At 50.6% G+C, this 13,750-nt stretch overlaps 1 protein-coding gene across 1 annotated transcript in view; it reads right to left on the bottom strand.

Annotated features, from left to right (window-relative positions):
* PARP1 (poly(ADP-ribose) polymerase 1) overlaps positions 1 to 2,971 on the bottom strand; it is a 36,731-nt gene extending 33,760 nt beyond the window's left edge. Inside the window, exon 1 of the mRNA XM_068398347.1 lies at positions 2,805 to 2,971. Coding sequence (XP_068254448.1) covers positions 2,805 to 2,924 — 120 coding nt within the window. The 5' untranslated portion in view covers positions 2,925 to 2,971. The remainder of the gene's footprint in view (positions 1 to 2,804) is intronic.
* Positions 2,972 to 13,750: the final 10,779 nt, after the last annotated feature.

The raw sequence follows: 13,750 nt of genomic DNA, 5'->3' as shown, positions 1-13,750 counted from the left end.
CAAGTAACCATCAACCAAAACTGTAAGAGGACATCCATAGTTCCATCTGGACTCTTCCCACAAGCCAGGATTTGGACTACCCAGTTACCCTCACTGCACCACAACCACACAGCAGCCACCCTGAGATCACTCTCAACATGTCTGGAAGTCACAGGCAGCTCCGGCACTGAAAGTTCGTCACCCACGAGCTCTGGGCTCATGTTTGGAGTTTTCCTGGAGGACTCCTCATGACTCTGTCCCTAACACAAAGGCTTTGGGGGCAGAAGGCACTGGGGTGCATGGAAGGGGGCAGAGCTGGCTGAATCTCTAAGACGACCACGCAAGCAACGAGCAGATCTCCTCCGCTACATGGAGTTGCGCACCTGGAGCACGACTTCTCTCCATGTGGGAAATGAAACCTCCAGGCGAGCTAGACCTTGTTTACACAACTTCTCTCAGCTCACCTATCTCTAGACCATAGTTTCCTAAACAAACTACGGAAAAAAGAGAGACCGATTCGCTTTCGTCTCACGCATGCTTATAACAGAAACCGCTCAGGTCCAGCTGGAAGCAAAAGTCAAAGCCATGCTGGGCCTGGGTGCCTGCCCTGTGCCAAACACTGAGCATCCCACTGTCATTCAGAGCTCTTCACTTGAAAAACCAAAACAAAAGGGCGTTACAGTAGAAATGGCACCCAGCTAACGACTTAGTCTGGGCCTCCCTTTAATTTCTTCCGCACAATTTGCAAAAGACCTCGGTGCACTGAAGGTGGCGCAGAGGCTGCTCTGCAGGGGATTTCCCCAAGAGGAAACCAGGGACCCGGCTGCTCTGGTGAAACTGGGGCGCTTGCAGGGGGGATGCTGAGCAGCAGGGTGTGAAAAGGGCTCTGCTGGCACAAAAACTGGCAGTGGGGAGAGGCAGCCCTTTGCAGAAGACATCAAGCAAATTTAAGAGGTTGTGGGCGAAAAAACCCCAACAAATTACAAGTGGTTGGTGTAAGACCATCAGTTTTGGGGAGATGGTTGGCTAGAAGGCAGTGGCTTCGTGGGGGAGCCACGATCCCAGCTGTGTCTCCCTCCACCCGCCCCCAGGAGATTGCTCAATAAACTTAACCCTACAGAGCCAGACACACTCCCTCAACTAAGGAACACTGCCGTCCCACAGGCCCCTGCAGTGGGGGAAGACAGGAATGGATAACGAATGTGAGGGAACAGGAGAAGCAGCAGCCGGAGCAGGGGAGGGGCGGAGGAGCGCAGACCCCTCCAGCGAGCGACTGAGGGCAGCAGGAGAAACAAAAGGACAAGGCAGTGGGAACACGTGCGAGCAAACGCTGCAGCTTGGCACAGCATGCTTCAACCATCTTTCCCAGGGGATGGAGGCTCTGGGGAACAAAAGCAGAGGCAGGTATTTCCCCTCTGGGGAACTAGCTTCTGCCTCCAACCCGGACTGACCTGCCATCCTCTGCCCGGCCGGCCGGGCAAGGGGCGACGAGGCCCGTCCTTGCCCATCTCCAAGCACAGCCTCTCCCAGTGGCACAAGCGACTCCGGGCCACACAGCATGGTACGTTCTCCAGAAATTGCTCCTCAAGCGGCCAGGAGCCACAGCACCCATTTGCAGGGCTTTGCTCTGGCGTTCGGACCCTGCGTCCTTGCTAACGTGATATAAATACACATACACGCACTTCCTTATCTTTCACAAGACACAGAACGCACCGGATTCAGCCCGCTGCCCATCTGCACCGCCCCAACGCAGGTGCCTCTTCCTCTCCCTCGCTAGAGACAGGCCAAGGCTCACAGCCCGGGAAGGCAGCTCCACGCCCCCCCCAGTAGACCCCCCCCTCCAGCTCCCCTGCAAAGAGGCCGATTCCCTCCCCATCCTCCCACAACAAGGTGAGATTTCACGCCGGTCAAAACGGCAGCACAGGTCTGCGCCCAAGTCCCAGCCCTCCAACGCCAGACGGGGCCCTTCCCTTCATTTTGAAAAGAAGCCGAGCAAGTCTCTTCCCCAAAAGGCAAATAATTTCAGGGCAGCCGACGGCAAAACACGCCTTCGCGTTCGGTTTGCTCGTTGCAGTTCAGCTCTCTGCTTCACGTCTGCGACGTGCCAGCCAGCTCCGTACAAACCCCTCCCTGCCGCTGGCAGCCCAAGCCTCAGCGCTCACCCCACGGCCCCCCGCGCTCTGAGGGGTCGCGGAGGGGACACCCCCTCTAACGCGTTTCCGTCTCGGTTTCTGTGTCTCGCATGCAAAGCACGCGCCAAACGGAGATTTCCCCGACGCGACGCTGAACACCCCGAGTGACAGACGCTTCCCAGGGCTCAGAAAGGCCGAGCCACGGAGCTCGCCTCCCTCCTACGCCCCCCTCCCGCTCCCCCGCTCCCCTTCCGCTCCCCCGCTCCGTGCTTGCCCGACGACAACAAAGAGCCTCTGTCAGCGCCCCCGAGCCCACCCCCGCGCCTCCGCCGGCCTCCGCTAAGGCACTTAACGGCGAACTTTGCACCGCTTCACCTCCAAACGCCTTGCACAGCCCGGGCTACCGACAGCGCCCACCCCCGCGGGGAGCAGCTCCCACCCGACCGCTCCAGGGGCGGCGGGGAGGGCTGCGGAGACCGGCGCCGCTGCGGGGACCGCAGGCGCCGCTGCTAAAAATAGGCTGCGCTCGCCCCTGCGGCGCCGAAAGGCCCGGCCGAGCGGCTCCGCACCGCCGAGGCGGGCGCAGGGAGCGGAGCCCCGGCCTGGCTCCGCCGCCCCCGGTGCGGTGCGGTGCAGTGCAGAGCCGGGCGGTCAGCCCGCCCCCCCGGCCGGCCCGGCCCCGCCACGCGGTACCTGCACCATGAGGGCCAGGCGCAGCGAGTCCTTGGCGATGCTCTCGCCGCACTTCTTGCAGGAGGCGCGGCCGCTCTTGGCGTACTCGGCCCGGTACAGCTTCTCCGCCGGCTCCGCCATCGCCGCCGCTCCCGCCGCCGCGGAGCCGCCCCGTGCCGCGCACCCGCCGCCCCGCGCTCCCCGCCCCCCTACCCGCGGGAGCGCTAGCCGAGCGCCGAGCGCCCACCCCCGTCTCAGCAGCCGGCCGGATCTGCCGCTCGGGCATCGATTCGGCGCGCCTGATGGCGCCTGGAACGTTCCGGTTTGCTACAGTGTATCAATGGGGGGTGGGGCGCGGCGGTGGGTCACGTGGCGGCGGGGGCGCCCTCTCCCGGCCCCGCGGGATCGCTCTTCCCGCGGGGCGATGCCTGGACTCGGCCCTCCCCCGGTCCCACAGTCCCCCCGGTCCCGGTCCCGGTCCCGGTCCCGGTCCCGCAGCCGGGAGCGGCCTGGGTCGCCCGAGCGGGGTGGGGGCGGCCGGTTCCCCGGCCGGCACTGAAGTAAAGGGTGTCCCGTTCCCCAGAACAGCCCTCCCGGGAAGTAGCGCGGTACAAGAAAAGGGGGCGCAGAACGGGAACCGGCTGCTGCCGGCGCCTCTCCCTCCGCGCCGTCCCCGCGCCCTCGGTGTGAGCTCTCCAGGCCCGGCGGTGTGCCTTGCGCGGCTGCACGGCGGGCCAGCCGCCCGCGTCCCGCTGGGGAGCCCGGGCAGGCGGAGGGAGACCCGGGATTGTGTGTGCGGACACGCCGGTGCTGCCGCGTGAAGCAGCCGCTCCGCCCGGGGCAGAGCCTGCCGCAGGAAACCGGCTGCCCGGGACTGGGGAGAGCCCGTGCTGAGCAACTAGTCCTCAGGCAAATGCTGGCCGGATGATTTGACTCCCAGGCGGGGGGTTCCTCCAGGCCCTGGGGATAACGGTCTGGGCGCTGAAGAAAGCAAAAAAGAGCTCTTCGATGCGTTAAATCTTGGCTTTTTCTCTCTTGTAGGAGGTGATATCCTCTAGTCAGCAGAGGGCATCGGTTCTGTAGCTTCAGTGGAGAAGGGAAGCGGAGAGCGATGAAGTTATCCCAAACCCTTGCTAAGTATTTTTCATCACTTTTTTTGCGATGCTGGAATTAGGGTTCAGGTAAAGCAGGATGTTCAGTCCCAGGTGCGCTTCGGACAGCTCGCAGGCATCAGTCGGAGTTGTGCAGCAGCACTTTTGTGCCCCTCGCTACAAGAAAGACATTGAGGTGCTGGAGCGAGTCCAAAGAAGGGCAACAAAGCTGGTGAAGGGTCTGGAGAACAAGTCTTATGAGGAGCGTCTGAGGGAACTGGGGTTGTTTAGTCTAGAGAAAAGGAGGCTCAGGGGAGACCTTATCACTCTCTACAACTACCTGAAAAGAGGTTGTAGCGAGGTGGGTATCAGTCACTTCTCCCAGGTAACAAGTGATAGGACGAGAGGAAACGGCCTCAAGTTGCGCCAGGGGAGGTTTATTGGATATCAGGAAAAATTTCTTCATGGAAAGGGTTATCAAGCATTGGAACAGGCTGTCCAGGGAAGTGGTGGAATCACCATCCCTGGAGATATTCAAAAGACATGTAGATGTGGTGCTTAGGGACATGGTGTAGTGGTGGACTTGGCAGTGTTGCGTTAATGGTTGGACTTGATGATCTTAAAAGTCCTTTCCAGTGGAAACAATTCTATGATTCTATGATCTCAGCAAACCTGTATAGCCTGCGATGTTAATGCGCCTCTCTAATCTTGTGCTTTCTATCTCTCAGGTTGTCACACGCTTGCTATGAACGTGCACAGCGTTTGCCTTCGCAGTGAGCCCTCTGACAGGCTACAGACTAACTGTGTGCTGGGAATGAAAGGATGTACCCTGAATACATCACTACAGATTTGGGGGAGGAGGTAAAAAAAAAAAATCTTTGTAGAGCACTAGATGGTGCTGTAAACACACAGGTACAGATTCTCAGTACAGCAGTCTCTTCGCTATTCTAATTACTTCTTACAGAAGTTCTTGAACCAGTCACCCGTGGTTCAGAGGCTGATCAGCGCATTGTCTCACACTGAAGAGAGCTGAAAGACCCCGGAGAGCTCATCTAGATGATCTGACCAGGAGCTGGAGGTGGTGGCTCCCCACACTGCCTGGCATGTTTGCCAGGGGCTTTGCCCAGTGTGAAGGGGACTAGCAGTGAAGTGTGGAGTTGCAGTCACCCATTTCAACAAAACTCACTGCCACCCTGATCCATCCAAGGTTTTCCAAGAGAAAAGCAATTTACACACAAATAAGGGTTGATTCACAAGAGTTGTCCTGAATCAAGTCAATGGCCTGTTTAACTCGGATCCTGCCTCTCCCAGTGACCGGCTGCCAGGAGCTGACATAAGAAAGGCCAAGTGAGCAATACTTGCTCTACCAAATATTTCCCAGCCTCCCAAGATTTGTGGCCCAGGGATTTACTGCATGCCATCATCCTGGGGGAATTTTTTCTTCCAAGAATTTGTTCAGTTCCTCTGAAAATACTCTTTTGTTTATATGGTATTTATTTATAGGGTTTGAGTAAAAGAGAAGTGGCTTCTTGTTAGTGTTTTCTCTGGCTGGGGCCATTTTTACTTCTAAGGACAGGCAGCCCTGTCTAAATACCAAAGCGCTGCTCCACAGCCTGCAGCCTAGAGACCAGCCAGGGATCTGTAAGGTATCATGAAGTAGTCCGCAGAACCTTCATGATTTCTGAAGGCGTGCAAGCAGGAAAACAAGGAAAGAAAGTCACAGTAACAAATGGCTGTTCAAAGTTTAGCCTAGTTTTTCTCGGCTGTGAATGCAAACCACTAAATTAATACTGTACCCAATGGGGTTTAGTGGATTTTCTTTTTTAAAAGGGGTAGATGGTTCTTCTGTATGAGTGAGCTGAAACACACTGCTTGAAAGGATGAAGCTCAAAGCTCTGTGCGCTTTGCCTTTTCAACCTTACTTTGAGAATGTGTACAGGAGTTTGTATGGTTATAGCCACTGTAAGTCTTGGTTGAAACAGGAATGTCTACACAAAAAGAATTACATTGTTATGATTCTTTTTATTTCAACGTAATTTCCCATGTAGGCAAACTATCATCTTGATTTGTGGTGTTAGAGTTGCCAAACACGTTAATCCCTGTCATAAGTGTATTGATCTCAACGGACCTGCCTCGCTGTGTGTCTTTGTTTCCCAAGTGTGACATGTGGATCACAACACACCCCTTCCCCTCTCCCAGGGCAGTGGGGGACCAGCGAGTTAGTGCTCGCGCAGGGCCCTCAGAAACACAAGCAGTGCCGAGGATGCTCGGTTTTGTTACAAAACAGAGAATGCTCTGGTGGCAGCCGTGACAAGTGGCACTTACAAGGCCACTTTTCTGGGGGACCACCCCTTTAAGTAAATCTGGTATTTCAAGAGCCCCGGTGTGTGGCTCCTGGGGTTTACCAGAGGCTGCAGCAAGAGCAGGGGCAGTTAAAGAGGGCAAGATTTTTATGCTCCCATGCAGGCTGTCTACATCCCTTTCTAACAATATTCCCATCTCAGTGGACTGCTGACTTTTGGGATCCTGCTGAATCACAAGTGCTGCACGGACATGTGAGACCAATGGTTTGTTTTTCCTCTCTGTTACCAGAGCAGAAATTGTGAGTTACAGCACCAAAATCCTTAGAGATAAGTTTTGTTTATCTCCAAATACTGACACTGAGATGCCAAACTGGTTGCTGGTGCTTACAATGCAGTCCTTGCCAGGAAAACCCCATATCACACACATGACCGTGGGTTCCTATAGCTCACTGCGCTACTGACAGGAGCGTAGGAGAAGAAGGGGATCTAATCAAAGGGTCTGAATTGCAGGCTTCATCATAAATGTCAGGATATATGGTATTTTTTTTCAAGTCTCTGTTTCTGGAGTCAAGTGATTATGTAGGAATCTCACCTTTAAGATGCCCACAGCAATTTCTGACCTCCAGAGGCAAACCCCAAAAAAACAGCAAAGAAGAAAAGAGCAATCCAAGAAACCCCAGGCCTGACAGTTTTGAGTATTTCGTAATGTGATACTCAATGCCAAGAGTTCAGGTGCCTGGCTTGTGACTTCAGGGCACCACAGAGAATTATCTTTTGCTTTCTGGGCAATTTTGCATTAGATTCCTCTGAAAGCCAGAGGGAAGCGGGTCAAACTCCTGGTACCAGGAAGCCATAAGATATCTCGTCAGTGTCACAGGACCAAATGCTTCCCCTCACATTGTGCTAACAGTGCCCTGGGCACTAAATCTTCCCAACTGTGTTGCTTTGGGCTCCATTTCTGACACATGCCTGAGATGCCTTCCCACAAGATTTCCACCCTGCTAAGCATCTCATAAAGGGTGAGAAAATGTTGGACATGTATAGGGAACATTATTGCTTATAGCCTGTAGGGGAGTCAGAACTGTTCTTGCTCAAGTCTGGATTTGTTGCTAGGGGAAACTTTATATTATCTGGCCTTTGATATTGGACAGCTTGAGAGTTTTGTAACAAAAACCCGTTCAGTGCTAGCTTAGCCTGTCTATATTGATGATCTGCTTCTTTCATGCTGCTGCACATAACCAGTATGGCTGGTATGACCCTGTTTGCATTTAGGCAATAGGCTGCAGGCAACAACTGCTATGGCTCAGCTGTGCCTTCCTTGCTTATGCAAGTGATCATCCCATTGACATCAGTGAGACTACGCCAACGGGAAAGGGATGCAGGATCATGCACCCCACATCTAACTGTGTGTCATACTGTCTTTTCTTTCCACTGAATAAATCAGAGGGCTTATCTTCCTGTCTGGGGGTTCTAGAAAATGTTTTGAATAGCTTAATAACCTCCCATGGCTCCTCTCTCATGGATGATAATTAACATATGCGATCTCTTAAGCTGAATTTAGAGTGTCCCCGCAGGGCAGGGGTAAGGTTTTGGTGCCCAGAGCTGACATCCTTCTCAGCCCTCCTGAGAAATTTTGCATTACAGACCAGCACAGAGCTCTCTGGGAAGCAACTCTGATGGTTCCTCCATTCTTTACAAAGCTTCCTTAAATAAAGCTGTTTTTTCAGCTTTCCAGATTCCTGGGAAAATAGATGTGGGAAGAGGCAAGGAAGAAGGGGGTGATAGAGGAGAAGCAGCATTTCAGACTGACTGGGAGCTTAACTGAGCAGACTTCTCTCAGTAAATTCACTGGTAACGTAACAGTGGTGTGACTTACACATCCGGAGTCTGGGGAAGATCATAGTCTGAAGTCAGTGGCAGAGAGCTGAGTGCAGCCACAGTACTTGCTGTAGTTGGTATCTGGGTGCTTGCCAGGCTCTGAGGTTGTTCACTCTGACATTATCCCCATATAGGAAGGACTGTGCCATTATCCCTGTTTTACAGTCCCCATGTGGCAACTGAGACACAAATGACTATTTGATGAAATTAGAGAGTGGGAAATTAAAAAAGGGTAAAAGGAAATTTGTTCTTATGGCAGGTTAATTAAACCACAGAGTCTACAGCCAAAGGCAGACGTTGTGGCTAAGTAAAGCTGAAAGAAAGTATTTAGAGTTCTCCTAACTGCAAATGTTAAAAGGGACAAAAAACACTGAGCTTTGGAGATTAAGCCCATACCTAATTAATGATGGTCATGAGGAGACATAACAGGGGGAAGAGATGATCCTCAGTCTCACCGTGGGGCCTTCCTTTGAAACACTCAGTCCAGTGAGTTGGAGATGGATGAGCACTCGCCGAATGGGCAGCTGTGGTCTATTCTTGATTTCTGCTACCTGCCAACAAGAGTAAGAAATCACATCCAAGCAAAAAGCAGATCGCAGGTCTCCCAAATCCTGGGCTAATCCCACAGCCATTTGGACAGCCTTGGGCATAAGTTCACGAAAAATTATGGAAAACTCCTTGGGTTACCTGGCTACTTTTTTGTGTGGATGCTGCCCAGAAGCTTGTTCCCCCACCTGAGTTCCCAAGCACCATCTTTCCCCCATGTGGTGCAGAGTGGCTGTTAAGCATCCTGCCTGTGTGGATGCCACTTGTAAAAACCTTTACTGCCAAAGGAACGAAGCACCAGCTGCAATGCTGGAAATGTTCAAGAGCAGGAACCAGGAGAGAGAGTTGGAAAGTTCATGTTCTGAGATCTGTGTGTGCCAGTCCCAGGCTATAGCATTATGGAGAAGGAGTTTAGCTAAGGCTGGCAGTTTCCCCATCTGAAGCTTTGATCTCAAATACACCTTGTCTCCACATAGGCTTGAAACCAAGCTGTGACTCCTGGCTACAGCATCATGCTACCCTGGCCCTATGGCAGACGACCGCACGCCTGGGGTGGCAGATACCCAAACTGCTGGCACAGGTAGGGCAGGTATCCTCTGGCTCAGCACAGCTGCCAAAATACATATTGGGCAGCATGAGATACCAGCTAGAGTCTGGATGTGGCTCCCAGTTTGGGTTCTTGAAAATGAATAAAGAAAAGCAAAAAAAGAAGAGCTAGAGGGCTAAAAGGGACAGACAAGCCAATGACACGCTCAGTAGCATTGTGCTAAAGGGCTACAGAAGAAAATGACATTTCCACTGTCTTGTGCATGCTCTATGGTAGATTCAGGCTGCACAGTTCCATAGGCCCCTTCCACAGATATCACTCACCTCTGAAACAAATCAGTCTTTGAAATGACAATTCCTTATAGCATCCTGCATTCTTTTAAAAAGCTGTGAAACTGCACCTGGAATTGAAACATGTCAAGTTACTGACCGAGCTAATCCCTATAATTGATCCAAAATCTAAATCCCATCTGATTTTGATGGGTACAAAGAGCTGAGACCTTGCTTTCCCAGCCAGGCTGAAGACAGACTTTGCTTTGCTTGTACCCACACTGCCTCTTTTTGTCAGGCAAAGGCAAGACATGCATTTGTTCAGATGCTCTGCAGTTCTGCCCAGGTGAGCAGCAGGATGTTTTTTCAGGTCTTTGAGCACCCCTTATGTGACTAATTCCAGTAATTCATTAAGTGCAACAAATGAGTGGTGACAGTGCAGGCTACCCTACCCCATAATTCATCATCCTCTTGATGAGGAGGTTTCTTGTTACACTGGACAGGCCTGTCCTCATTGCTTTCCTTACAGGCTCACTCCCCTTCTCAGTTGCCTTCAGACACGAACGTGTCCGGTCCCAGAAATGTTGTATGCTCTTTTTCTTCAGTTGCCAACAATCTGCAAGATGCTTCCTGCCTATAGGACCCTGGGTTTAGTTAAGAGCTCGGCACTGCTTACACTCATTTAGAAGAGCTAAATATTTCTGCCTGGGTCATAACTTGGTAAAAAGCCAGCCTAGCTCCTCTGTAATCAGCTGGTTTCAGAAAACTGTGAACAGTTTTCTTGTATAACATGCCACAACAAGGAGCACTGACCATTTATCTAACCAAGTTTGCTTTCTGCAGTATTTCTCAGCTCTGACTGTTACAGTCACACAAGTTCATGTCAATAAATATCTCCAAGTATGGATTTTTTCTTGACGGTCCTATTTTAGATTGTATATTCCTGATAGGGAATCCTAGTCTTCCTTTGTGACTAATAACTTTTAGGGGGTTGCTTAAAGGATAATTGGTTTCTTTGTCCTAATAAAAATGAACTTTTTGAAGGGCATCTGATGTATTCACAAATCTGCAAAATATTCAGCCACTAATTCAGGTGCTTTGAGTTTCTTCAGAGTTCTAATTCTAGAGATCCCATTTACACAATTTACTCAGTAGTGATTGCACAGAGAGGGAAGGCTGGAAGCAGCACCCAGGAGTCCTGATGTCTGCTCTCCCGATCTCAGAGAACAATGTCAACACTGAGTACCCATGCTGCAGTTTTGCTGGAATTAGACCAAATCAGGTACAATCAGATTAACTTTGTTTGCACTGTGTTTGTGGACAAACTATATGTAAAGCACACCAGACAGCTAAAATGTACAGGACAGTGATAATATATGGCATAAATTAAAGAAAGCAATGATGAAAGTGACTGCTTGGTAAATACATCAGTCGAGCAAAAGGCAACACATTTCAGAGGAAGATGTTCGTTTTCAGTAAAGCTGCAGCAATCTCTCCAGCTGCTAGGTGAACTTTACAGAGGATGAGCAGCCCTGGAAACTGAAGCCCTCCCTTCACCCAGAGAAAAACTGCATGAGGGCAGTACAAGGCCAGTTTTGCCACCGATATATCTTATTCCTGGGCACACTGACCTCTTGGTAGGGGTAGGAGAGGAACCAATCCATCTCTTTGCTGAGGTCACGGGCAGCCAGATCTGGCTGTGCCATTGGTGCCGAGAAGTGGACACATCCCTTCTGCAAGTGAGCTGACCGGGTGCCCACTTCATGAGGCTTAGCACATGTTCAGCTGCTGGCAGCTAATTTTGGATACAATCAACTTTCAGTTACCTATGGGGAGCTTACATCGCCCTGACATCCCACATCACCGCTAGCTACAGCCCAGTGCTGCAGAGGGTGATGCAGAGGACAAGCAGCTCTTGCCTGCTTTCATGCACTGGCAGTGGCAGCTGCTGCTGCAGAGAAACCGGCTTTGGCCTTTCTCAAAGTGGAACGCTCCAAGTTTGCTCACCGGGTCTTGTTTACAGGTACTTTGCCTTATCCCTGCTTTTGCTCCGTGTGAATAAGGGAGTTATTCCTGCCTGTCCCAGGGTCAGCTTTGGCAGAGGCCTCATTGCTATTCTCAGCCTCCTCAGGTCGTGTCCCCTCTGCTGTGTCAGCCTGATCCCATGGGCTACAGTTACATTTCACTAACTGCTTTTGGAAAGCGTGGTCCTCCTTTACAGTGTCTCTTTAACAGAATCGGCTAGTTGCAGGGCCACTGCTGAGACTGGTAATCCTGTTTCATTAAAGGACCGACAAATCAATGACCTCTGGGAAAGATACTGGAGTCCTGTGGTCTTCCCAGGGTTGCATGCCTAGTTGCTAATTTGTTGTCATGTGCATGCTTATCTCAGTGGCTGCTCATTAGGTGAGACCCATTATCATTACTGCTGATGGGAAGAAACGCTCAGACCCCCCACTGAACTGAGAGTCTGTAGGAGAGAGTGGGATATGATAACTTTCATTATCTCCTTCTCTAACATCAAGAATTCAGTGACCAAAACCAGCAGGGAACACGTAGCAAGGAGTTTGCATTTCCTAGCCAAGGGAAAGCATGTGGAAATCAATTATCTAGGGCATGAAACACTCATGGTTCTCCCAAAGGAAAATACTGTTTACTTTAATCGTTCTGCAACTAGTCTTAATTAGTTATCATGCGTCATATTTCTATTCACATCCCCAGGAATCAAAATAGGCCAGTATATGACAGTGTATGCTTCTCAGGACAAAGTAAAAAAAAAAAAAAAATGTATAGCAGCACTTTGGTTTACACCAGCTTTCATATGGTGTAGCTTTCATACTGCATCTCTATTTTGGCTGCCTGACACCTTGGAGGCCAGAGCGTCCTGGCCAGGGAGGACCTTGGTGCGAAGCAGCCCCTCACAGTTGCTCCTACCTGCACAACCCGGATAAACAAACGGAGCCTGGAGCCACTCTGAGGAAGTTTGGTGTCAGTTGTGCTGGTCACAGCCAGTCTGCAGCGTCTGGCACATGGTGGGCAGAGAAGCCATGTGAGGGTGGGTGATGGTGACACCATGGTGAAGCAGCCAATGCCACGGTGAAGCAGCCAATGCCATTTTTATATATCAGCAGTTCTCCTGGCCACACTGCTGCTGCTGTGGTGTCATTACAGAAACCAGATGAAAACGGTAGCCCTGCTGCTGAAACAGGCACTGAATTTTTCTCTAGTGCCTGTGTGCTTAGTGGCATGTACTTTTTTAGCTGCTATAAGGAAAATGAAGACCTTTAGACTGATGTATCCTCTAGTTTTCAAATGCTAATAATTAAAAGAAAAAGAGGAGCTAGCAAAGCTTTCTGCCCTCCCTAGTCCTGATTCAGCAATGTTTCTGAACTCACTCCTGTGCATGGGTCTTATATACCTGTTTTAGAGTTAACCATACACCTAACATGACTTGTTGGATTCTTAAGCCTGATGCCCAACACATATTTTCTTCATAACTTTGTGTTACACAGTTATCTACCGAGGTGACACTAGCACCCAAAAGTGTGAGCTTCGACAGGAGATTTACTATAGCTCTTCAGATACTTAAGAGTACAGTTCTTTAAGGTTTCCTGTTTCACGGATGTTACTCTTATGATCCCTCATTGCTGCCATTGCCATCAGGTGACCAATGCAGTGAGCCAAATTCAGAGCTGACCTTGAAGTCTGAACACATTGACAGAATTGCAGCCTTTTACTCGTCTTTGGCTTTGACTCATTACACCAACCAGTTTTAAGGGGATCTGCATTCCTGAGGGGAGCAGCATTTAACATCACATATCAAATCCACCTGGAAGGACAAAGGGCCATCTCAGATGTGGGGCACTCACAGGCTTTTTCAAAAGAAAATTGGACAATATATTTGGAAACTTGTTTGGAGCGGAGTTTCTCTTTGGCTCTTCTTATTGACAGATCTAGTCTGAATTCCTTGATCTGTGCAAGGCTCTGAGCGATGTTTGACTCTCAGGTCAAACATGATTTTTGTACATTTTTGTTCCTCACTTAAAGGGCATCTGAACCAGTAGCTCAGGCTAATTCCCCTGGAGCTGTAATATCTGAAGTCTCAGTCTGGATACATGTTCTGCAACTCTGCCCATCTTTTTTTCTTATGTGACCCAAATTCGGTTAATTGAGAGTGTTTAGAGAAGATGAAGCCAGACCCTTCGGAGCGATGTACAGCAGAAGGATGAAAGGTAATAGAGACAATTTGAAACACAAGAGATTATGACAGATAGCAGGAAAAAAGGATTATCATGAGTGTGATGAAGCACTGGAACAGGTGCCCAGGGAGGCT

The sequence above is a fragment of the Nyctibius grandis genome, chromosome 1 (assembly GCF_013368605.1).
Source record: "Nyctibius grandis isolate bNycGra1 chromosome 1, bNycGra1.pri, whole genome shotgun sequence".
NCBI lineage: Eukaryota > Metazoa > Chordata > Aves > Nyctibiiformes > Nyctibiidae > Nyctibius > Nyctibius grandis.
Note: the sequence above shows the minus strand (reverse complement) of the source record. Positions and strands in the feature narration are given on the sequence as shown.